This window comes from Erigeron canadensis, chromosome 2 (genome assembly GCF_010389155.1).
Source record: "Erigeron canadensis isolate Cc75 chromosome 2, C_canadensis_v1, whole genome shotgun sequence".
NCBI lineage: Eukaryota > Viridiplantae > Streptophyta > Magnoliopsida > Asterales > Asteraceae > Erigeron > Erigeron canadensis.
The window spans coordinates 40536078-40561307 of record NC_057762.1 but is presented as its reverse complement, the minus strand read 5'-3'; the positions used below and the strand labels follow the sequence as shown (position 1 = coordinate 40561307).

Here is a 25230-nt window from a genome sequence, read left to right as displayed (position 1 = left end):
TTGTGGTTATATGACAACAATATAAGCATACATGTTTTTACAATTTGCATACATGATAGTGATCTAAAATTACGGGGAACCCCCACCCCCAAACGGCCAAACTTAATTTAGGTGCTCGCTTCTCAAACTTTGAACAAAGTTTGGGTCGAAACCCATGACTCAACCTGGAACAAATTTGGGTTAAAATGGTCTTCTTGAAATTAGATAGTAAAACTTGACCGCCTTCAAAATAAGCACTTGATGAATATTACCAACGATCTACCAAGATTTTTAAGATGATACACGTACTCTCTCTAAACTGAAGCAAGTAAAAACAATCATATTCCTAATATTAGTGCATGCTTAACTCATAATTAGTACTCCAATCATACCCTATATGAGTATATAGATTATACACTATATATGAAAAGGAAAAACAAATATTGAATGGATGGGAATAAATCCATCTCATCATTTCACATATCATTATTTTACCAAAACATCACTTTAATTAAAACACCCCTATATATACTTTAAATTTAAATATGCACCCCATTTCTTAATTAATTTATTCATTTCGGCAACTGGTGCCTACCATTAATCAGACTCCTACTTTGCTCTTCTTTACAACCAAATTGCATGTATGATATGATAGTCATAAGTGACAAGATTAATATATTCTACACTTGTGTGAAATTTTATTAGTACACTCACACCTACACTGGTAAACGTTTTTAGGTATATATGTGTACAAACATTATACTCCAAAAGTTTACTCATTTTCATGATTGATATCGCAACAACAAAAACAAACACTTGTAGATGTAAAACAACATGATCATTTCCACTACTTTAAAAAGGTCGGATACAAACCAAATTATGTACTTAAAATTGCATCCAATAATTAAGTTATTAAACACTATATATATATAAACGAACAAAATTACATATAAAATACTGTAAACATTGCAATAATTCCAACGATCATAAGAGTTTGAGACAAAACATCACTTTCCATCTTAAGTACCGACGCCACGCTTTCCGATGTTTGGTTTGCAGTTTCATCAGCAATGCTATCGATATCGTGTTCCAAAACCTTGACGACCATCTTAAGATGACCATGTAAACAGTTATCCAGAATACAACTAATGAAATAAAAGTACCCCGGTCGATCAAGTACATAAATATCGTCACCATCGTCGTAATATTTCGCGTATGAAGCATTGTGGCATTTATCGTGATCTTCCTTGCTATGCATAACACACAGGGTCTCTTCGTGCCTTTTGTACACAAATTCTACATATATACAAAATATAATTAATTAAGATGTACGTAAAATTAAATGTGTCGTTATAGTTACGAATATAAAATAATTTAAGAATAGTACTAACGAAGCGTGTCCTTCACTTTAAAGCGATTTTGGGAAGTCCATTTGTTGTAGAATTCGGTATCGTTAGAGGGAGGCACTGCCCATCCACGGTCACCGCCAACTTTAAAATCGGTGCTTTGGACTACTTTGAGGATGGTGAAGAAGGCTAAAGCCATGAAAATGGTTGTTAAGTATTTCATTATCGTAAACTGTTTGTGGAAGAAAAGTAAATTTGTATTAGTGGGGGGTTAATTAATTAAGGTAACTAAATAGGGATTATATTGAGAATAAAATTGGTTGATTAATTGAAGAGAGGTAGTTGATGAGAAGTTACCGATGATATGCAAACAATCCTTGAATTAGTATTAGTACGTATATTATAGTAACTTCTTTTTATATTCGCTGATATATTGACACAATGTCATTGCTATTATGGATGGAAAAGAAACCCGACCCTACTAGGAAAACCGATATCCGATGAAAATACATGATATTCGGATCTGTTTGGGGCAGAGATGGAGCATGTTTATCGCGACCCGATATCAGTGCTATATCTATATACTAATAAGTGATTAGTCTTGAATCTATATATTAATTATGTAAATACGATGTTTCATACTAATGCCAACTAAATTTTTATCCACATTCCACAACTTGTTCATCCGATTCTCAAAATATTAAGAGCGAGTAATATCTTTTTTTCAAATTATACAAGTTTTGGTATTATTCTTGAAAAATAATTATCTTTATCCAGTCGGGTTTCAAACATAATTTTTTCCTCCATGAGTATCGAATCGGGTTCAGATAACATATTCTTTATGGGGTTCAAGTTTGATACTATCCGTCCCGAACCCGATCTATTGTCATTTCTAATTGCTATAAACTAGTTTGTTAATTCTTCACATTTAGTCCTTAAACATTTCGGAATACAAAAATCTATACTTCTATACTACATTATAAATCATTAACTCACTCTTTTTGTTTTTAATTAAGGTTTTGTTATACCTAAAACGTCCGTTCACTAATAATTACAACACTACCGCTGTCACCACCATTATTCGTTCCCGTCGCTGCCATCACACCGCGTATCATGCGGACATTTGGCTAATATCATATATGTGTATTCTAGAATGTTTAAGGAGTAAATGTGAAAATTTTGAAACTGATTTTCACTACGCTCTACAAAATTATATGTACTGCTACAGTAGATATGTTTTAGCCCTAAATTTATTACATAAACTCATTGATTGATTTGTGGTCTGTAATTGAGTATTTGTCTTGGTAAAAACACAAAACCCTTTAGTTGGAGCGGGGGATATTTTTGTATGTTTGTTTGTCCAAATATAAATACGAAAAGCAAAACTAAAGTGTAATATCCCTATACCTATCAGCAGCAGCGGCATCATCATTCATAATTCATATAATATATAGAAAGAGAACTGAAATTGAATTTGAATAAAAAAATGGGTGAAGAATCAGAGAAGAGATTTAACGCCGTCATGGATAAGCTCTTTCTTTCTCCCCCTAATTCCACCAGGTTCCCTAATCTTATTCCTATTTCTTCTAATATCTCTTTTCTAGTTCCAATTATTTTTCTTTATTATTTTTATATCTTTAGTTTAATTAAATCCCCTATTTATATCTCTTTTTTTCGTCCAATTAGGGTTTACTCATTTATTTGAACATCATATATCATATATATGTAACTATTGGCATTATTCATTATAAGTTTTGAGTTAAAAAGAGTGAAGTTACCTTTAGTAATGACTGATTTACTTTTGATAGAGTAACTAATAGTGGATATTCGAGAGGCCGGAAACGCTCGTTTAGTACTACTACTGCTACAACGACACTAGCTTTAGCTGAACCCAAATCTAAAGGAACTTCGACTGAAAAACTGCAAAATAATGCATCCGGTGGCACGCCCGTGTGCAGACCGTGGGATAGAAAGGACTTGCTGGCAAGGATTGCTACGTTTAAGTCCATGACGTGGTTTGCTAAACCCGAGGTTAGATACATGTTCACTTAATGTTATCAAATGTCTATGGACATATCAATTATAACTTATTTTGTATGCTTCGATATTAGTCAATGTTGATGATATAGATCTGGTTGATGAGAATGGGGAAACTGAACTAGATTAGCTATAGGTCAAATCTGGTATTTTGTTAATAATTGTGTCAGGCTCAATTAATCGGTGAAGGTTGATACTGCTTTTAGGTACAAAAGTGTAACATTATGTATTTTATCAGGTAGTCAGTGCAATTAATTGTGCTAGGAGAGGTTGGGTCAATGTGGATACGGACACCATTGCGTGTGAATCCTGTCGGGCTCGTCTCTTCTTTTCTACTCCGTCATCTTGGGCACAAGAACAAGGTAATACATGTTACTTTTATTATAACTCTACATCGTTTTTGTACGTGTTAATGTTTATTGATTACATTGACGCCTAAATTGTATATGCAATTTAGTTGAGAAAGCGGCCTCGGTGTTTAGCTTAAAGCTGAATAGCGGACACAAGTTACTCTGCCCCTGGGTTGACAATGCATGTGATGAGAAGCTAGCACAGTTTCCCCCTACTTCCCCTGCGGATTTGGTTGGTAACTACAAGAAACGATATGCTTCTCTGCTGCAACTTTTGGAGCTTCCTGTGATCTCTTCAACAGCCATCGATTACATGAGGAGCCCATTGCTAGAGCACTTCCTTCAGTGCCCTCCAACTCTAGATGAATGTGGAGAAGCTTTGCCTGTCTCGTACTTTCAGGTATGACAACTTTATGTTACTGATACTCAGTGTTAAATATGTTGATTCAATATTGGTAAGAAACGTTGGTTGATGATGGCATTCTTTCCAGGCACAAAAGCTTATAAGTTTATGTGGCTGGGAGCCTCGGTTGTTGCCTTACATAGTTGATTGTAAGGATGTACAGAATGCAGTTTCTGATGCACAGAATGCTAGTATTACTGTATATTCTTCTCGCGCTTCTGAGAATATGGAATCACATGAAGGGTCTTCTACGGAAAATGAGCAGTATGATCATACATCTGTGGTCCTAGAATGTAGGCTTTGTGGTGCTACAGTTGGTCTGTGGGCTTTCCGTACAACTCCACGGCCTCCAGAGTATGTTAGACTTATTGGACATGCAGAAATAGACAACAAACACGAGGCTGCTTGTCAAATAGATAATACCAATCACCATAGTCTAGAAACTTCTCATGTTGATAATGGAGAACAAACAGCAATTATTCCTATTAGTAATACCCCATCCTCGAGCAAAAACCTTTTGAATTTGACAATTGCAGGTGGTCCACCACCCGCGGAGCAGAATTTCTGTCCGAAAATTTCTTTGCCTGTTGTTGGACAAAACTTGAGGGCTCGTTTTACATATGCATTTGAATCAATTGATGGAGATCACCCTAGCTCTACAAATAATGGAGTAATTGAGGCAATTGGAGATGAGAATAACGGACAAATGTCAATGGGAGGAGATAGTATTATGAAAGCTGTAGTTTCTGAATCCGATACAACAACTGCAGATCTAATGGAAAATGTTAATGGAAAAACTCCAAATGAAAGTGACAATGCACCAGAATCTCTAGCGATTATCGAGACTGCTGATACGGTTGCACGCAATCTTGCAACTAGTCTGCATAGTGTATCAGATACAAGTATCGTTGTCAATGACTACATGCAAACCCTGGGGCTCCCTTTGAACTCCAGTTCATCTGTCTTAGGTTAGTCAACTATTATATTTCTTGTTTTTACCCTGTCTATCATAATGGACTGGTCAATTGAAGGATCTTGCCTTGCAGCTAGTATTATATACAAAATAATTGCAAATTTTATGGCTTGACATCCAATAAAATGGTATTTCCAATATTGTTGTATAACTAGACATTTCCTCAAGATACTGAGTTTGTTTACTAGAACTAGCATTGGTTGTGTATTTGTTTTTGTGTTTTTTATTTTATTATTATTTTTTTTTGTCATGTAAACTCATTCCTACCTGTTATTCTTTTAGAGAAGGATTTAGAGCAGCCAACAGCTGCAAAAGCAATGGAGTTTGATCCAATAAAGCAGCATAGACATTTTTGTCCCTGGATTGCATCAAGTGGGAAGCCAGCACCTGGATGGAAACAAACCCTTGCTGCCTTAGGACGCCTGAAGGAGTTTGTTTATCCATCAGAGATAGCTCAAGCTTCATCTTCACTCATTGAGGTAATCTCTTATGGTCTGTTGCAGCAGTAATTATCCCATCATCGTTGTACTCATCCCAGGTTAATTTAAATTTTATATTTTTTAAATCAAATAGACACCTAATCATTGATGCTACGGTTGATGGTCCACTTTGCTTTTGTTATTTGGATGCTAGAACTGTTGATGCCTTTTAGATAACATGTGAATGAAAAAGACTAAACTTTTATACATTACCTATACGTCTATGTATATGTGCATTATGATTCATCGTTGATTATGGGCTCCGTTTCTAATTAGTTTATCTTGAAGATTAATAGTTTGATTGGCTGATGATGGTTGATTACCTTGCAGGTGGACGATCCTGTTGGTTCTGTCAAAAAGCTTCTGACACCCCCTTCTGCTAAAAGAAAGAAGTTCATGCATGGCTCGAGCTAAAGAAGCCTATCATTAGGATAATACATAAATTGAAAGTTTGTTGTCAAGTAAGATGCCTTTGTCATTTGCTTAAACACATTTTTGACCTTCAAATCTAGTTACAAGTTCTAGTTCTCCTGTAAGGCTAGGCATAACTGTTTGTATCCAGCATTAATTTTTTCATTGTCACTGCATATATTATAGAATTTCAATGCTCACAAAATTTTTGGCCTTTTACATAATCAACTGTAGAGCAAAATTCGCAATTACATACAACTCATTGGTCCTCGTAAATTTATCTCACTAATACAATGAACATGTGATTATTATGCCATTAACCCACAATTGGTGACCATTACTTTTGAATAGGGTCTGTTGAACCCTCTCTCTGCGACTACTGCCCTTTTATCTCCAATCAACTTGGCCACCCTGTTTAACAAGCAAGTTAAGTGCATTAGTTCTTAATAATACTTCTATAGATTGCTCATGACTAGATGCAGGCTATCATTTTAGTTTCAGTACCTGAAATAGGGAGAACTAGTGTTCTCTTGTACTGTCTTAACTTGACTCATCCTCTCCACAACCTCCATACCTTCCAGAACCTTCCCTATGACCAATGTTGATGCATCCAACTCTGGTGAGTCTTTTGTTGAGATCACGAATTCTGTCCCGTTGGGTTCCTTCCCGACTTCTTCTTCATCAATCACCAGTTTACCGTTTCTGGCAACTAATTTTTGCTTAGGTGGCGGCTTGAGTGGATCACGCACGATAATACCAACAGTTCCTGCGACATTCTTTGCCCCGGGACATCTGGCGTTCTCTCTCTCTAGTTCAGAGATGAGATTGTCGACTGCAAAGTTCCTCCCAGTTTTAGCTGCGAGTTCAGCATCGACACCATATGATCTAACCCCACCATGTTGCACGTAACTTGGTGTGATCTTAATGAAATCTTTTCTTCTGTAACTAACACCTGCCAGCAGTTCATTGTCAAATGAGTAAATATAAGCATGAAAGCTGTTACAGACAAGGACTGTATGCCAAGCATATTTCTGATTTTTGATTTTATTTAAAGAAGGTGCAGAACTTTTAGCAGAAATTACCTGCTGCTCCGCTGACGAAATCACTGAATTTAGTAGTTCCTGCTGGTACATTGTTCCCATATAGCCCAATGACAATCCGTCCAATGGGTTTCCCGTCAATAGATATATCCAGAAAAGCTCTCTTGGTAAGAATTTTGTCAGTGCAACTGTCTACTGTAGTGGTGGTGTTGTCAGAAACATCGTCAGATTTACCATCATTGGCGGTGGTGCTAGTAGTCTCGACTGGATTCTCTTCCGTGGGAATTGCAGTACTGCTAGTGTCCGTTTGAATCTCTTCTGTGGGACTGGTACTGCTGCCAGTCTCTACTGGATTCTCTTCTGCAGGGCTGGTGGTGTTATTCTCAACTGATTTCTCTTCAATGGAAATATCAGTGCCTCTATTCTCAACTGGGCTGTCTTCAGTTGGAGTGGTCGTGCTACTAGTCTCCTCTGGGTTGTCTTCTGTTGTAGCGGGGGTGCTACCAATGTCAAGTGGGTTAGCCTCAGCAGGACTTGTGACATTATTCTCAATAGGAATGTCGCTTTCTGGGCTTTGTTCTTGTGCTTTTGCTATGGGCAAATGAAACTGATCTTGAAATTGGGACGTGAGGAGGAGCAGTGCAGACGAGTTGGTGCAGATTCCGAGCTGTCTGCGTGTCAGCTTGATAGCTGCTGAGGAAGGGGGTAGACATTGAATCTGTGGCGGCGGTGTTGGGGGTGGTTGGCTTTTAGCTGTTGAATGTAGGATTTTTGGGTTTTGCCATATTTTCTCCATCAATTGGCTGATTTGTTGTGTATGTGTGTGCTGTGAGAAAGAGAGTAAGAGAGAAATAGATGGAGATAGAGATACTGTGTGGGGTTGGGGTGAGTTATGTGGACAAGAAGAAAATGCAATCCTATTCCCATCCACAATGGTCAAGATTGTTCTTTTGCCAAATCTCTAAAATCAGTGGCCTATAATAGTTCCACAAAATTTAACCTCTAAAGTTTTGGTATATGAGTTTGACAATCTTATAAACTTGAATTGATCTCTTGATATTGTGTTTCTCTTCTAACTGTATGTTGTATACACCTTGTACTTCCTGGGGGTCTAGTGCTTTGCTAGAGGCCCGTTTTTATTTTAATATATTGCTCTTAAAATAAGAAAAATAAAAAAAATTGCCACACCTAAAGAAAAAAATACACCACCATGAAGGCGAAGCTTATGTAATGGTGTAGTATAATTCTATAAGCTATTTCTCTGTTATAATTTAAATGTTACGTTTAGAGTGTATTCTTGTTTTAAACATCAATCCTTATATACTTTTAGAGTGTATTCTTGAGTTTTTTTTTCAAGAGGTAAGAAAAGAAAGAATAGAAAATCTTTTATTTTTGCATTCTTGAGTTCTCTTTATGAAAGAATAGAAAAGGGAAGAAAGGAAAAAATGACCTTTTTTTTATCCAAAACTTTCCTGCCAATATTGGCCTGATTGTGAAGGAAAACTTTCTTTTCTTTCCCTATCCTGGCTTCTCTTTTCTTTTCCTTTAAATTAAACTCAAGAATGCACTCTTAGTAACGGAAACAAAACCTTGATAGTTGCCAACAAACCTTCATCTGATACTGGGTCAAGACAATTCGTTTTTCTTATATTTGACAACTGATTTTATATCTGCTTCATGATAATAAAGTTATTCCACTTAAAAGAGTATTTTGTGACAAAAGGATAAAATGATAAATCATCTTATGAAAGAGACATCGACAGCTAAACCGCAATTGATTATAACAAATGTTACGTTATGATTGATACAATCCGAAGATATAAATATATTTTTCACAAGCATTTGACTTCAAATATAACAAGTGTCTTGAAACAAAAACTCTGGTCATATTATTGTATTGTAAATTTGTATAATGGGTACCCAACATAAAGAAGAAGAAAAAAAAGATATGCCATAAACCAAATATTTTTGCTCTTGCCTGCTTCCTCCCAAACACTTTGCTTTATGATTCAAAATGTCATGGAACAAGATGTGCATAAAAGTAAGCATAATTCATGGACATTATCACATAATTGCCCACCGCCCCTCAGCACACCACCGGAGGGACAAACTGAAAATGGTAATCCTAACCTGAATTTTTTCTTAATAAACTAGTAAACACAAACTTAATAGTTAGCCCTCTACCCCTTCAGTAATAACCAACCCCTTTGAGTTCGGCTTGATGGGGTTCTTTGTCACTTCCCTTTTCAAGAAACACAACACGGCCTGCAATTGAGTGATAGAACTTGTAAGATGAGATCAAACTTACTTGGTACACTTTGATAACATATATGTTCTCAAATACCAGCTGATACCCTACACCAACTTTATAGTCTCCAGGATACATAGTAGTCTACAATACCCAACAACCATTTTAACGATTTTCCTTAAATATATAAATGGTTTCTGTGACAAAATTATATTTACCATTTTAATACATTATATAAATGAAGATAGCCCCATATGGCTCTGACAAGGACTACAACAACATTGGACATGGCTAGTTCCTCCTTAAATATATATTTACCTATTTTTGTGTGTTGATACTATAATATTACACACGATTGTAAATGTAAGTTATCTGTTGAGAAACGTACCATCTCGGCGTATGGCAATCTCTCTTACACGCCTAGTTAGACCTGTTATCGGATCATTGAACATCTTCGTCTCCAGATTCCCCTCCAAATACAATATTGAACTACAAGCACGAGGCAACAAATGAGTAAACTGCTTTTTATAGCTTCAATATATAACAATAAATTGTCAAAATGCAATAGCTGCCATATTATGGGCAAAACACCCATCTCAATGCAGATATAATATAAAAAACTAGCAAATAACTGTAGAATGTTTCCAATAAGCTAAAGATGCACTTTGTAACAATAACAAACTGCACAAAGAGCTAAAATAACAGCTTCACCTTTATGCTTAAATATAAGCAATGTTCCACTTAAAAGTAAAGCTACTTGCTTGTCAGATTGCAAAAGGTTGACATGCCAAATTTTATAGTTGGAGTATCACATATACCGATGAGCAATCCATTTTCTTAGCATACTTTCTTTTGATGATTGCAAATTAGCAGTTCACAAGTTTGTAACATAACTTCTGTTTGATCGCAAACTGGCTTACATAACAAATGCTAGAGATATGCAAAACCCCTAGGGTTATGTATACATGAATATAATCTTTCCACACTGCCCTATCTGTGGGTGTAGTCCCTTAAATTAAAAGTCTCTATGCAATTTTACATCCTCTCCCTGAACCATTATTAAAGAACACTCTGTGGCAGCCTGGCATGCCTTGCAGTGGTAATGTGTATAAGAAACAAATCCAGATGGCAGAATCACATTATGAAATATCCCAATAAGCATAATGACAAGAGCTATTTGTCATCCTTATCTTTTCCCACAAATTTATAGGAAAAAGAAGTATGTAGTCATGTACACACAAAATCAGGAGTAAGTGAGTAGCAATTACCCGGGAATGGCATTCTTGGCAACAAGCGCACCCAATCTCTCAGGGTAAATCGAAACACGATGCCACTGAACCACACTCCGATTCGCAAAATCCCTTGGCTCCTCATTCTGTAATGGCCTTCTGTTGTTCCTCATTCCTCCCGTCCCTATTGACACCATTGTCACTGTCCTCCCGCTCCGCAGCTTCTTCTCTATAGGATTTTGACCCACCTTCCCAACCAAGATCGCCTAACCAATACAGCCACATAAAAAAAAAGCCCTAGAATTAAAATTCACGTCTAATAGTTGATCAAATTCAACAACTTTATGCATCCTAAACAGAATATAATCAATAGATAGATAAGTATCCAATCAACAAATTAAAACAATCAAACTATATAACGTTAGGGTCTGTTTCAATAACTTTATGCATCCTAAACGCGTTCCAATAGGATTTTTTCGTAAAAAGTCACTTTTCTATGCTTTATAACTACGCTTCGGAAAACACATTTTTATAGATTTGTGTCTTAAAAATTGAAAACGCTTCGTGTTTTCCAAACTTAAAAATGAAAACAGCTAAACGCGTTTTCAAATTTTTCAACAATTTTCTGGAGAAAAAAAACCCTTTCCATTTTCTTGAAAACACAAAAACCCCTAAATCATAAAATCCACAACTAACATATACACATTCCTATTCAACACCACATTATATAAACCCTAATTTATATTACAGGCAAAAACAATAAAAGATCAAAAATTTATGCATTTTAATATATCTATATATATATATATATACACACAACAAAAATTATATATACCCTGTAAATGCCAACATCCAGACCGTTTTCCAAGGGGCGGTCAGTGGGGTTTCTCTGGCGGGAATCGGAATCTGGGGATTGGGGAAATGGATCCGATTCGGGTTCCGGGTTGATAGTGGAATCCGGTTCGGAATCGGACCCGGATGCAGAGTCTGATGATGATGAGGTTTCGGTTGTGAAATTGCGGAGGGAAATTAGCAGGGATTGATGATTAAAATTAGAATTAGGGTTTACAGAAATAATGGTGCGGTAAATTCTTCTACAGAGTGAAGATGCCATTGGATTGAAATGGGTTGAATTGAAATGAGCAATAGCGTGTGTTGGTTCCTTCTTCAAAACCCCTAAAACCCTAGTACTACTAACCAAAATGTATCTACTTTGTAATATGTTTATAGTGGCCACTAAAACATAGGGCTTTCAATTTGAAATTTGATCCAAAATGTAAGCTTAACCAAGGTTGTATATTTTGGAATTTGGACGCAAGGCGTGCACAAAGGTGAGCTTTTACCCGACCCGAATCGTACCCAAACCAGGTTTGGTCAATACCTCTAGAAAACTGGTTTTAGCAAAGCCGAACCGGTTTGAACATATTTTTGTCAAAGGTGGACCAATTTTTATTCTTTTTTTTTCTCAAAACCCAAACCGGTCCAGTTTTGAACCCGGTCTCTACCCAAAACCAATTTTAGTCAAACTCAGGTTTAATCATGTTCGGTTTTGGTAATATTAAAATTTTTAATGTAGTATACACAATAAATCCGAATCTCGGTGAATGGCCAGTAGCCGACAGAAACGAAAGAATCAAAAATTTTCATACCATTCCGGAGATTACCGTAATAAAATACGGCCATTTAGGTTTTTATCAATCGATTTTTTCAAAAAATTATTTTTTTTATGCATCTCTATGGAACTCGTTAAAAATGATTTATTTTATGGTTTGGCTATATGAGTAATTCCATCATAAACAATATTTCTCTAAATGTTTTTTTTTTTTTTCCGGAAGTATAGTATATAACATGTTTTGAAGTTTTTGTCATCATATTTTGTCATAATTTGTTGAGCAAGGTTGGATAAATAGTTAACTTTTTTGGAGACAAAGGTTAAGGTCGTCTTTTATCATAGGTTAAATCTAAAAACAGTCACTTTACACCGTTGTGGTATGAATAAAATGTCTATATTTTAACTTCCTCATATATTGTTAAAGTATTAAGACACAAAACCATAAAAAAAATTGACATTGAATGCTTAATTACTTACTTTTCTATATACGTGTCACGTTATAAGATATTATCATTTATCAATAGTGTTAGTTGAAGTCAATTTTACCCGGGATAAGATTGAAACTGATTCGACAAAATTGATAAGCAGCTCTCACACCGGTCACTATTACGCCAATTAAATAACCTCTCAATCTTAAAGATATTCTAAGATAATAATAATAAGGTCGTTGTGAATTTTTGATAAAGAAGCGATCATGAAAAAGTTAGGCTGAGGAGCATGGGGCGAGACATTATGCTGTTATGTGTATATACAAAGCAAAAACATATAAAGAAGAGAGAAATTTTATATTTCAGCCCCTAATGTATTTTTAATTTACTTCCTCATCAAATAGTCATAAATATTATATTTAAGTCTCTCAATAAGTCAACTATTATAAACTTATTATAACTTATTTATTTTTTATATTATTATTTTATGATTATAAATTCAATTTTATTTGTATTTTTAGTTTGTATTTTTATTTTTTGTATTTTCTGCAATGTATTTTTTTATTTATATTTTGTTTTATTAATATAAAATATATTTTTAATAATAAACTTTAAAAAAAAAAAAAAACTAAAAAAATTTAAATCAATCCTTAGTCTACTCCACCATTAAGGTAAGCCAAACCCCCCAACAAGTTCACTCCTCTTAAAGTTACTGCTGCTGTTAGTCTGTAAATCTTTGTCCGCGTAAAAACACAAACCTACATTATTTCTATATCATTTCAAAATGTTAAGTTGTTCCCTTGTCACAACAACACGTATTGTTTCTGCATGTTTCTTTCTAGTTAACGTGTCACTCTAATATCTTCAAAATAAATTTAAAAATAAAAAACAAACTTATCATCATCATCCATATATTGATCAAACTAGGCAACTCTAATCTGATCAACCAACATGGCCCATCGGTATCCCGGCACGGCCGCCGGCAAACTCCGTCATCCAAAACCAACCATCATTAGCAATAATAATAATAATAATAATGGAGGTAGTAGTATAGTACCCTTTCGTAAGCTCATCCGGCGATCCCGCTCACCGGAATCAACCCAACTCATGGGTCTTATGGTCTTGCTTATATCCACCGGAATCTTGCTCATGCTCACCGGAATCACCTTTACTACCATGGTTGTTACTATAATATTCTTGGTACCTGTTATCATACTCTCTAGCCCAATTTGGGTTCCTACTGGTATCGTGCTTTTTTTCGTCACGGCGGTTGCTTTGTTGTTTTCCGGCGTGGGGCTAGCGGCGGCGATGCTATTGTTACTTTTTCGTCCGATCAGAAAATAGTATATAGCCCCACATCCATCCATGCTGTATTGTAATTAAGAGGTATATATGCATGGTCAATTTAGTGGTCGTGTCCAAGTGCTTTGGAAATTCTCATATTAATTTATGAAAATGAAAATAATTAATGATATTTTAGTACGGAGTACCACTTCATTTGTGTATGATTCTTGCCATTTTAATTTGCATAGATTTTCCTTTTTAATTAGCCAACAAAAGTTGTAACAACTCAAAATTTTGTATCATCAATAATATATAAGATCGATAACTTCCATTATTAAGAGAGATAAACTAATATATATATATAATAGATATATATATATGAAAGAAATTAAAAGACTTAAAACAAATTAAATAAAGACTCTCTAATGAATACACGCAGAATTAAATTAAAGAAGAAGCGAAGAAGAAGAAAAAAAAGAAAAAGCATGATTCGGATATAACCAACTGTGTCAATTATCATTGACGAGGGTTGGTGTCCGCGCGTTGCGACCGACAAAGATGGGCTGTCAAGAACGTCAAGAACGTAGAGGAGGTAGGATGGGCAGTTGGTCAGATCTAGTATGGATCGGTGATGATAATACAAAACTATGGGGAGGAATTGATATGCGTGTGTAAATAGAAAGGAGAGCTAAGAAAGAAATTATTGTGTGTTAGATCATAGTAAGGTGTTTGTCTAATTATGTTTAAAGATATAGAATTAGAAGTATTGTGTGAATTAGGGACAATATGGAGATCTTGAAAAATTTGCTTAAATTACCTTAAATAGAATTTCAATATCTTTTATAGATTAACTAGCCTGATGCCCGCGTGTTGCGGCGGCTTTACGGTGATCGCATACGAAACATGAAAGAAAAAAAAAAAAAGACAACGGTAGGGATTTGATTCCGGCGCCGGCGACATCAGAAGAAAAACAAAGAAAGACACCGGTGGGTTTTTTGTTTGCGTGGATATGTATTTTTAGGATGTGTGAGTTTTTTTTTTGTGTGTGTGAAAGGGTAAGTTTGAATTTTAGAAATAAAATGGGGATATTTTAGGAATAAAAATTATGCTGAATTTTTTAAACTGAATCCTTTTTATAGGAGATTATAGATATAGATAAAAGATACACTTTGAGTCTTTGATTATCGATCAACCTTTTAAGATGATATTTTTTCGTTTTAATTATGGTTTGATTTGCATTTATATAAAATTATTTATGGTAGTATCTATTTGTACATAAATTTCCTAGCATCCAGCAGACCAAGTAGTTGGGATGCATAAACTAAAATTTAGTAAAATTTTGAAACGATTTTTACGTCATGTTATTTGACATAATAAAAACTATTAATTTGAAAGCATATGATGAAATATCTATAAGGATGTGATAATAATTGGTTGGGAAATTATAAGGTAATAACTCATAATTCAAACAAGAAGTTTCATAATACTGATTGACCGATAAGGAAATTGCATGTGATATATATAGTTCTTTCATTTAAAAAAAAATTGATATCGGCACCACAATCGCATGAAACATATATATGCTCAATTGTTAGATTTTAAAACTCAGGGAATAAAGCTACCTAACGGCCATATATATCTCGTATTGATCATGTGAAGTTTCAAAATCATGTTTTGTACAAAAAATGCCTTGTTATTTCCGTGTTGGCCATTCCTATAGATTGGCTAGCGACAAGAAATGTTTAGCTAATTATTCGAGTTTAGCGATCAGAAATCCTTACTTTTTTTAAAAATATACTTGGATTAAATGCGTAAGAGGTTGGTGTCATTTGTGATTTGTCAAACTGCCAATCTGTTGGGTCGGGACAAATTGGGCTTTCTAAAAAAAGATCTTCATAGACATTCAGTTTGGCCTTTATTTTATGGTCAACCAAGTCCATGGCTTATATTTGTAGTAGTGTGGGGCTGTGGGCCAATGTCAACAACATGTTGACCTCTTCAAAGTATTATCTTTCAGTGTAGATCTTCATGCCTTTCCAATAAATAAATCACGATTAAAAATAGAAAGTAGTAAGTTTTTCTTTCCATTGTTCCATGATAAAAAAAAAAAAAAAAGGTGGTGGTGCGCGCTAAGCAGTGGGTTGTGTTGTGGTAGAGTAATAATAATATGTAGCTAGGTACAGTAAAAAAGCAATAATAAAAGTGTAGAAAGGGGTTAATGATATACCACTTGCTTGTGTTATCCACTCACCTTTCATTATCAAAAGTCAATGATGGCTGATGAACATCATATTATCTACCCGGCCCTCTACAATTAGAAGAAGTCATAACCACCATGTAGAATTAGTATTACCACTTAACTTCTTCGGATATGTTTATTCATTAATAGATTCATATTCATACCTTAGGTATATAATTATGAAAGCAACGAATTGAATAGGTGGGTGAATGGCTATAAATGAAACGAGTATTATGGTCTAATTAAGTTTTTTTTTTTTTTTTTTGAAAGGCAAAAAAAAGTTATCATATAAATCTATGATTTTGTAACATGTTTCAACGTTTTCTTTTAACTATTTGTAGGTTCATATTTTAAGTTTACCAATGTTTTTCCCCTATTCATATATTCAAATGCAGGTTGATATATTGTTTTTCTTATGTATATTTATCCGCCATAAAATACACTTCAGAAACTTTAATATAAGATAATTATTTATCTTCTTACTGTTTATAATATGTACCAGCTAGTCAAATCAATAAAATTAAAAAGCTTTCATCTCAAGAGTAACACAAAGCTCTAGTGAATGGTCTGAATGGAGTATGAGAATTTGATTAAGAAAAACAACCATTGATGGTACAAAAGAGGGGCAAAATTAAGGTTTTAATGCCTCCTTCAAAATTGAAATGTTATCAAAATTTTTAAATTTTTTAATAAGTTTTTATAGTTTGTTCCCTTTTAGATTATTTTTTTTTTTATGAATTTTTTATTTTGGCATTTTATAAACTTTTTCTGATACCGCATCTGCTAGTGTGTGTGTGTTTTTATTTTTACAGTGAGTTAGTAGTTAGTAGTTAACATTCGAGACACCACAATGACATCCAAATATGCCGTACGCGATACTCGAACCACGCATGCCTGAGATGAAACCCAGGACTCTCGAATCCCCCCCTCCCCAAATAATCCACATTTACAAATGTACGAAGTGATATTCGAACCCTGATGGATATCTCTAAGGTCAAAAACTTTAACAATAGGCCACCAACCCCATGCATTGGCAATGTAGGAAGCATCTGCTAGTGTGTGCTTCTGTAACTCAATGTATAGTTTAGAATGTACATAGAATAATTGGTTAATAGCCCAGTGGCCACCAGCCGCCACTTTCCAGGAGTGATCCTGGGTTCGAGATTTGCCAAAGGCAAACTTGAAATAATCAGGGAATTATTAAGTGGTTGAGATTCACCTAAACACTAGTCTGACTGGGAGATTAGTGGGTACTAAATGGTACATGATATCAAGGGGTTTCCATCCAATTTCTTTTTTCTTTTTTTTTTTTTTAAATTATGGACACCAGGAGAGTTTGAGACGTAGAATATAAAAATTGAAAGTCACGAACATAAAAAATAACATGAAAAATCTAAAAATAATACTAAGAAAAATATACCACTTAATATAATTGTTATACCATTTGTTTAACATTTTGACAATGCAAGCAGACAATTATAACTGAAATTTCATATCTTATATTATTTTTTAACTATAACTAAGAATACGTCATTTTGGTAAGGAAAATGAGAGTCTTCGATAGTATACACAATCTCATACAGCTAATGCATGTCTATTATTTTACATTACATTACAGTAGCAGTTAAGTACCATTATTAAACAAATCTTACTTGTAGAATTAAGTTTGTAATTATTATACATGAGTATATATATCGCTTTATCTACGGAAAGATACGTGGGAGACGCCGTGCCGTCACATTCACTCCTCCATCTTCGCTGAATCTAAGGATTTGCATATATTTTAGTGCTACTAATAAACATGATCATCTCCATTTACTTATTATTTGCTTCGCAAATGCTTACATCACGTTTCTTTTTAGTTTAGATAATGATTAATACAAATCGATCACAAAACCAAAGAATTCTCATTTTGATCCATATGTCTTTTTTCCATAATATAGTCAAAGTTTAAATTTAACAAATGCTCCAATTCAAGCCTTTGTTAAAACATGCATTGTCTATCAAAAATAGTCTTAATAAAATAATTTACAACATACATACATCATTAATTATTTACATAAATAAATTTCATCCGTATACATCAATTACCTTTCATAAAGATCATGCTATTGAAGCCCTCACAAGACCGCCAATGCCACCACCAGTATCCGCTCCCACCTCCTGCCGCCGTTACCACCCTTGGCACCACGTCGCACAAGCATTAGTCTAGTCATTTCAAAGACTCCCGCTCTTTCGACTTTTATATTTTTAACCGATTATATATCACTTTACAAATTTATTGAATAACTAATAATTGTACCATCTCCTATATAGGCACCAAAACTCATCAGTCATGACATCTGATAAATTAAACATATCAACTCATAAATCTTAAATATATAAATACGAATAAATAGGTAAGGTAACGGCCCACCTGAAAGCATATCCATAATTAATTAAATTTGAACAAACAAATTCATTATGGTTATGTAATAATTAACCATATATTGAAATCTCATATTACAAATGATCAAAAGGAAAGTTCAAAAAAATAATTATTATATATGTGTTTAATTAACTAAGAATAAATTCCGTTATAATTTTGTACTAATTTTGGTTTTTCCAATAAACAAGATATACTACAAGTACATAAATAATCAAGTATAATGGTCGATGAAACCTCATCAATGGTGCAACGGGTTTGGACCAGTTGGGACGAGCCGTGCCTCAACTCCATATTGTAAATCGATCTCTGACGACCCTTTTGCAGGATGTTGGTGATGTTTATGTTCATGAAGGAATGGTGTGAAGTCGAATTTTGTAGATGGTTTCTTGTCTTTCAATGCACGTCGTATTAGTGATGATCCGAGATGTTGTTGATCCCAATCTTGTTGTTCTTTGACAATATGATCAATAACGGCGTGGTGTGGTGGTTGCTTAAAATGAATGACAATTGTTGCGGTGGTGAGGAAGACGACGACGAGAGAGATTAATATAACGATGAGAGTGGCGAGTGACCGGGTTACCATAGCGGGGGGAGGAAGAGGGAGGAAGGTGGATGAGAGAACATGAAGAGGAGAGGGTTGGGAATAAGAAGAAATGATATGAGAATTGAGAAGGATGGGGTTTAATATTTTAGGGGGAGAGAGAACAAATTAAGACCTTAAGTTAATTTGGCACACAAATAAATAGAGCATTTTATTACATTCCATTGAAATCTGCATTTATGGAAGAATATTTATATCTGGTATTTGGTATATGGTCTAATCTAATAAAGTAATCAAAAGATACAAAATGCATAATTATATATTGGCAAGATGTATCCTTCCAAAATACCACCGCATCAAATTTATAATTTGTAGCATCCATTTTCACTTTTTAAACGTGTGTACAAATTCATTTATGCACTTTATATTATATATGGTAAAGAAATATCTACTCGTATAAAATGTAAATCACATTTAAAGTGTATACATTAGCTATACAACATCCAATTTGTATACGTACATCTTCTTCTGCGCGGTTTGTAGAATTGTTTCTACGCGGGTAAGTAAAAAAAATTAACAATACAATGTACTTGAAATTTTAAATTTTTTTTCCATATTTTAACTTTTTTTTTTTTTAAAATTTGTATGCACTTAATTATATAAAAAAAATGCATAAAGATGTGTGTGGCGCAGGATATTTTTCATCCGAAATATTATTATCTGTAGATAAAGTTACAAAGTTTAATTAAAAAAAAACACTTATCATTATATTATCAGTTTTGTTAAATGAATCCTTAAAGGCTTTTGTTAGCGTGTATTAAATACTTGTAAAGTTATCATAAAATTCAGATATTGGACTTTTAGTATGGAAAACAACAATTTTTTATATACGTTAAGTAAAACCCTTAAGACTTCATTTAGCATTTTTGTTACATTATTTAGCTAATGAAAATTTAACTTTAACATCTAAAAGGTTTATGTTGGATTATAGTAATTGATAATAATTTTGAAAAACCCAAAATAGAAATATATACAATAAATATGAGACCAAGAGGTTATAAATTTCATTAGTAACTGTTTTCAAAAGTTATTTCATTCCAAATATGATTGATATGAGATATATAATCACATGTTTGAGTAATTATATGTGACAAAAAAAAATGATGTTTTGTTTTAAAGGTTTAGTGTGAGAGGGGGAGAGGGTAATATTAAGGGTGTTCATCAAACCGTAAAAACGGACCAAACCGGGTTATTTGGATTGGTTTGGTCGGATTGAGTTGCTAAAGTATGGTCCGACGGTTTAAATTTTGTAAAACCGGGTTCCTTGGTTTGGTTAGGTTTGAGTAATGAGTTAACCGTCAAAACCCGGACCAGACCAAAAGTATATATGTATATATATACACTAATTTATCTATATAAACCAACTTTTACATTCATATTTTCTAATTTTTACTTTATCCTTTTATCTTTTGAGCTTCATTCTTTCATTATATTTTCACTCAAAGATCAAAATATTGAGCCTTGAGTCCTCCAACACCTTTAATATTTCATATTTTGTAAGTATAAAACACAAAGTATTTGTAACTTTATCAATATTTTTATTAATATTAAGATTATAGAGTTCCTGGTTTTTATACGTGTGATAAAAAAATTTTTAAAAATTATTGATACAGAAAAATGCATAACTTATTTGAAAAAAAAAAAAAAAAACCTTGAAACCGTTAAAATGGACAAACCGGACCGGTTTACATGGTTTGGTTAAACAACATACTTGGTTTGGTTTGGTTTAATATATATTGAAACCAGGAATGTCGGTTTGGTTTAAGATTTAGTAAAAACCAGACCAAATCGGACCACGAACATCCCTAAGTAATATGGTGCAAATAATGCGGAGAGGGAGCAAGAGGTGGTGCCGACCATTCTTCCAACGAGACCTGCCTTCGCGTTCAAGCGAATGCTACTCGATCAACACTTCTATACAAAGCCAATTTTGTCAAACCTTTGACTTTTAATTTATATTTTTATTTACATTTACATGGAAACTACACATATGATGGTCCACATATTTAAGGAATAAACATTTTTTTAATTCCGGAAACTTTTAAAAGTCTAGATGAATTGAAATCTCCTAATGTTCAAAAAATTAAATAAAAAATGAAGTCTCCCCTTTTACATTTTCAAAAATGACTAGTCTTTCATTCATTGTAAATGTGATTGAAGTTCTTTTTAAATTTCTTTCCTTTCAATGCTGTAATGCTGTATGAAATATGTATGATATCTATACTACCTTGTAAATCATATGACCACCGTTTTAAATTTTGATTTGTATAAAAACTTCTATTTTTGGTAATGATTGCAATTTTTCCTGTACTTGATTTTGTATTGACTGAAATAAATGCAAATATTGGAAATTTCCACCTAACTTGATTTGGTATTTGATGCTGTCAAGCTAGTTTCGTATATACATCGAAACTGTATAACTTCACGCTCATGCGTTGTGTGGGTACTTAGCAAAGTTTAGTTTGGATCAAGGGTCGAAACCAATACACGGTTTAAACATTGACATTACATCTTATTAGTTCCAACACAATTGTCATTAATAAAAGACTATTAATTTCTTTATATACGGAGTATTTGTTTAACACTTTAATATAGTTAGCAGTATAGTGTAACAAATTAAATTAAGGATAAAATTATACAATTTAGACATGAATTATTATAGATCGAGGTACGGAGTTTATCTGTCATACATTAAGTCAATCGATCTCGAGTACTCTATAGCTAGTTGACCTTGTGCGATGATATGATTATAATTTTCCAAAAAAGAGAATACCGGGTATATATAGATTCCATCACAAACACACACCTTAAATTCCCACCACAATCAACAATATATACATCTCAAATGACACAAACCCATGAATTTTCTAATTATGAATGATGATTACTGGATGAAAGTCAATGGAAAAGAAAATAATAATATATTTCTGTCCCTCACTTGAATCTAAAAATTATATTGAACATTTGGACAGTAACTTGTAGTTTTTTTTAAAAAGTAAATTTTATTGACACATTGCCGACTCTCCAAATTGGAGAGTAACCAACAATAATTACAAGAATTTACATAGATTTATACTAATTTAAAGGAGTTCCAATCATGTCAACTAAGTGAGCAATTCTTCAATCTATTCTTATACCAACGAAAGCTAAAAGCTTTAATATCTTGAAATACCTTCTCAACTCTAGTCCTCTCCCTTTCAAAGGACATTAACTTGTAGTAGAAGCTCAATTGCTAGATATGCTCTTGTATGAGTTGTATCCAATTTCCATACTTTGTCACTTTTGGTACCTAAGTTGTCAAAGTATTAGAAGAAACAGATTAAGTTATAATCAAAAGGATTATTCCACTAATTAGGTTGAATAACTCGATATATAGTGTTCCAGAGGGTCAAGTCATAAGTATTGTTGCAGTTGCGTCGTCGTCCATAAAGTGAGATCGATCTAGCATCATTTAACAATCCACTCTACTTCCATCGAAGATGGACATGTGAATTACAATATTATAGTGGAACACTTATTATTGCTGGCCTATTGTGGCTTTGATGAAATTGTTTCACTATGTGTATTGTCTACTGACGTATGTGTGTATATACATTATTGTTTGGATAAAAAAAAAGTTGATCATCAACTTTAATTGAATTTTTGCTTTTCTAAAGATAGATTAGTTAAGACGTACTTAGAGTGTTTTAATTAATTACCATTTCATGACGATAAGAAAATCGCTGATTTGAACAAATGTATGCATGTTCTTTGAAATTTGGGAAGTGTCTTGATCGAAGTTACCGTGACAATGCTCAAAATTACATGTCATTGCAAAGTTCTAAGTTGTAATTAGATTGGAAAATATTACTCTATCAATCAAGAGGTTGCTCAAAATTTAACATGAACTTGAAGACATATAAAACACTCGCAAAAGAAGAAGCATTTAGCCATTTAAGGATTAAATATAAAAAATTATTAAACCCAGAACTAAATGAAAATATGGTTTATGTTCTTAATAATTTGAATTTATGAACGTCATATGTCATATGTGATATGTATGTTTTTTTAAACGACAAATGTTAAATGTTAATGATTCGAATATAATGACATCCAAAGTGGATAGTATGCTGAAAATTATATACTCGTATTTAAAAAAAAAACCATACACATACATAAGATCAGGAATTATTGTGTCTATTATTAAATCAATTTTATAGTATTTATCATTGGATCCTGTCCCAAAAGAGTATGAACTAAGATTTATGTTGATGCTAAATATAGTTTTTATATCAAAAGAAGTCATTGTTGAGTGTTGATCTGGTCAAACTTAATTTATCATCCAAATGTCAACTCTCGTTGTTTATATGATGGGCTTATGATCCAAATGTGTACATGCTGTTACATACAATCATATGTATTATGTAAGACAAATATAAACCTACATTTATCATATTATTATATTTTTTAATAACATATCATATGAATTTCGATACAAATTTTAATTTGCTAGTATACATTTGGCACTGATGGAAAAATTAAGATATATGGCTAGGTAAAAGGGCATCGGCTGGTTGAATGCGAGGCTATCAAAGAATTCAAGCAAAGGTTCGTCACGAATCTTGCACGAGACCTTGATGGTCGCCTTATTTTCTTATTTTGTGTCGGGGTTTAGGTTGACTCAAACAAAGGGATCAAGCAAGATGTCAATTTGGTACAAAAGTTCAAGCGAACGTATTTTTGTTCATAAAGTTCAAGGTTTATAAGGATCTAGCTCCCATGGGAAAGACTTGCTAATTGGTTTTCATATTCTATATTGTCACACCCCGACTAAGGCGGAAAACTCGGGATGCAAGATAAAGTATACGCCCACATGGATGTTACATAGGAATAGTTAAATGAGTGCATAGATTATGCATAAATAGTCAAATACATAGTTCACAAACTCAAGTTTTCAAAGCATTCAAATAAAGCATGAAATAAGTTCCCACACAGGGGAAAAGGTTAGGCATAATGCCATCAAGCACATAAGAAGCATGCAAATCTCCAAATCCTAATTCTGAAGTCTGCTACAAGTCCGATGAACCAATCCTATCCACGATTAGCTTGAACACCTGAAAGAAATACTCAAAAATGTCAACACAAAGGTTGGTGAGTTCGTAGGTTTTGTAAACATGTATCAAGTATGGTGCCAGGTTGAAATATCATCAAGATCCACACAGCATTATGACTATCATCTTACTTATGATAGCAAGAGTCAAGTATCTCTATGCAACCAGCACTTACGGTATACCAGGCCTAAACGTGCAAGTATCAAGTATCTCAACCGGTGCCTCCAACTCCACCATAAGTAGCAAGTATCAAACATCTCAAACTCCAACAACATAAGTATCACGTATTAAGTATCAAGTATCAAGTATCACAGTGCACATCATACAGTACAGTCAGATAGTCATAAATGATGATAGACACAAAGGGACGAGTATCTTTTCACCCCAAAACATGTAAAAAGAGGGGCTACGAAACTCACAGTGATCTGGTACAACCACGGTTTATAAGCACATAGAACAAGCACCGAGATAGATAGGTTAAGTCTATCAAAATCCAAGTATACCTTGATGGAAACCTATATATAGATCATTGATCATAAATGAACACACGTATTAATTCATGTGATTAATTAATCATTGAAATGTCCATGATGAACTGATGATTTGGTCCTCAAAGATCTTTGAACGTTTTGACTCAAAAGAGGTTGAATGAACTTTTGGTACTAGAACTGGACTCGATCCGAACGTCTTTGAACTCACACATAAGTGACTACCATGTTAAAGAGTTGAATGCGTCTTTAATAACAAACTTTAGCTTTAAGAACTCAATTTAGTCGTTCATGGAACTCGTACTTTAATAATTAAGATGAAACATGCCTTTAATGTACTCGATTAGGGTTTGCAAAAATGAACCTAGTTCTAGATTTTTTTAGGAACTAGCATTATTGTTAGAATGTAGTCTTGAATGTGATAAATCATTTGATAATGAAACTAAGGATTGATTTGGTGATTAGGTTCATGATTAGGTCATTTTAGAGTACAAGATCTTCCTAGTTTTAAAATCGTTTTAATGCCTTATGAGTGTCAAGGTCGTCCTAGGGTTCCAAGGTTCCA

The 25230-nt window shown here is 33.7% G+C and overlaps 5 protein-coding genes across 5 annotated transcripts; 2 read left to right on the top strand and 3 right to left on the bottom strand.

The window, feature by feature from the left end:
* Positions 1–922: 922 nt before the first annotated feature.
* Positions 923–1548, bottom strand: LOC122588264 (early nodulin-like protein 2). Its single transcript, XM_043760382.1, has 2 exons — positions 1371–1548; positions 923–1275 (listed from the first exon to the last, which is right to left on the bottom strand). Exons 1-2 carry the CDS (start codon positions 1546–1548, stop codon positions 923–925), a joined length of 531 nt encoding a protein of 176 aa, XP_043616317.1.
* A 1173-nt stretch (positions 1549–2721) lies between these two features.
* Positions 2722–6199, top strand: LOC122586697. The gene is made up of 7 exons (XM_043758680.1): positions 2722–2885; positions 3134–3356; positions 3601–3724; positions 3820–4112; positions 4204–5083; positions 5371–5567; positions 5898–6199. Exons 1-7 carry the CDS (start codon positions 2812–2814, stop codon positions 5979–5981), a joined length of 1875 nt encoding a protein of 624 aa, XP_043614615.1. The 5' UTR covers positions 2722–2811; the 3' UTR covers positions 5982–6199.
* Positions 6173–7854, bottom strand: LOC122586698 (peptidyl-prolyl cis-trans isomerase CYP26-2, chloroplastic). The gene is made up of 3 exons (XM_043758681.1): positions 7061–7854; positions 6483–6930; positions 6173–6389 (listed from the first exon to the last, which is right to left on the bottom strand). The coding sequence occupies exons 1-3, from the start codon at positions 7812–7814 to the stop codon at positions 6287–6289; spliced, it is 1305 nt and encodes a 434-aa protein (XP_043614616.1). The 5' UTR covers positions 7815–7854; the 3' UTR covers positions 6173–6286.
* A 1146-nt stretch (positions 7855–9000) lies between these two features.
* LOC122589073 (single-stranded DNA-binding protein, mitochondrial) lies at positions 9001–11741 on the bottom strand. The gene is made up of 4 exons (XM_043761318.1): positions 11331–11741; positions 10535–10761; positions 9655–9755; positions 9001–9283 (listed from the first exon to the last, which is right to left on the bottom strand). The coding sequence occupies exons 1-4, from the start codon at positions 11607–11609 to the stop codon at positions 9207–9209; spliced, it is 684 nt and encodes a 227-aa protein (XP_043617253.1). The 5' UTR covers positions 11610–11741; the 3' UTR covers positions 9001–9206.
* Positions 11742–13486: 1745 nt separating this feature from the next.
* Positions 13487–13879, top strand: LOC122588263 (oleosin-like). The gene has a single exon (XM_043760381.1). The coding sequence runs from the start codon at positions 13487–13489 to the stop codon at positions 13877–13879; it is 393 nt and encodes a 130-aa protein (XP_043616316.1).
* The last annotated feature ends 11351 nt before the right edge of the window (positions 13880–25230 follow it).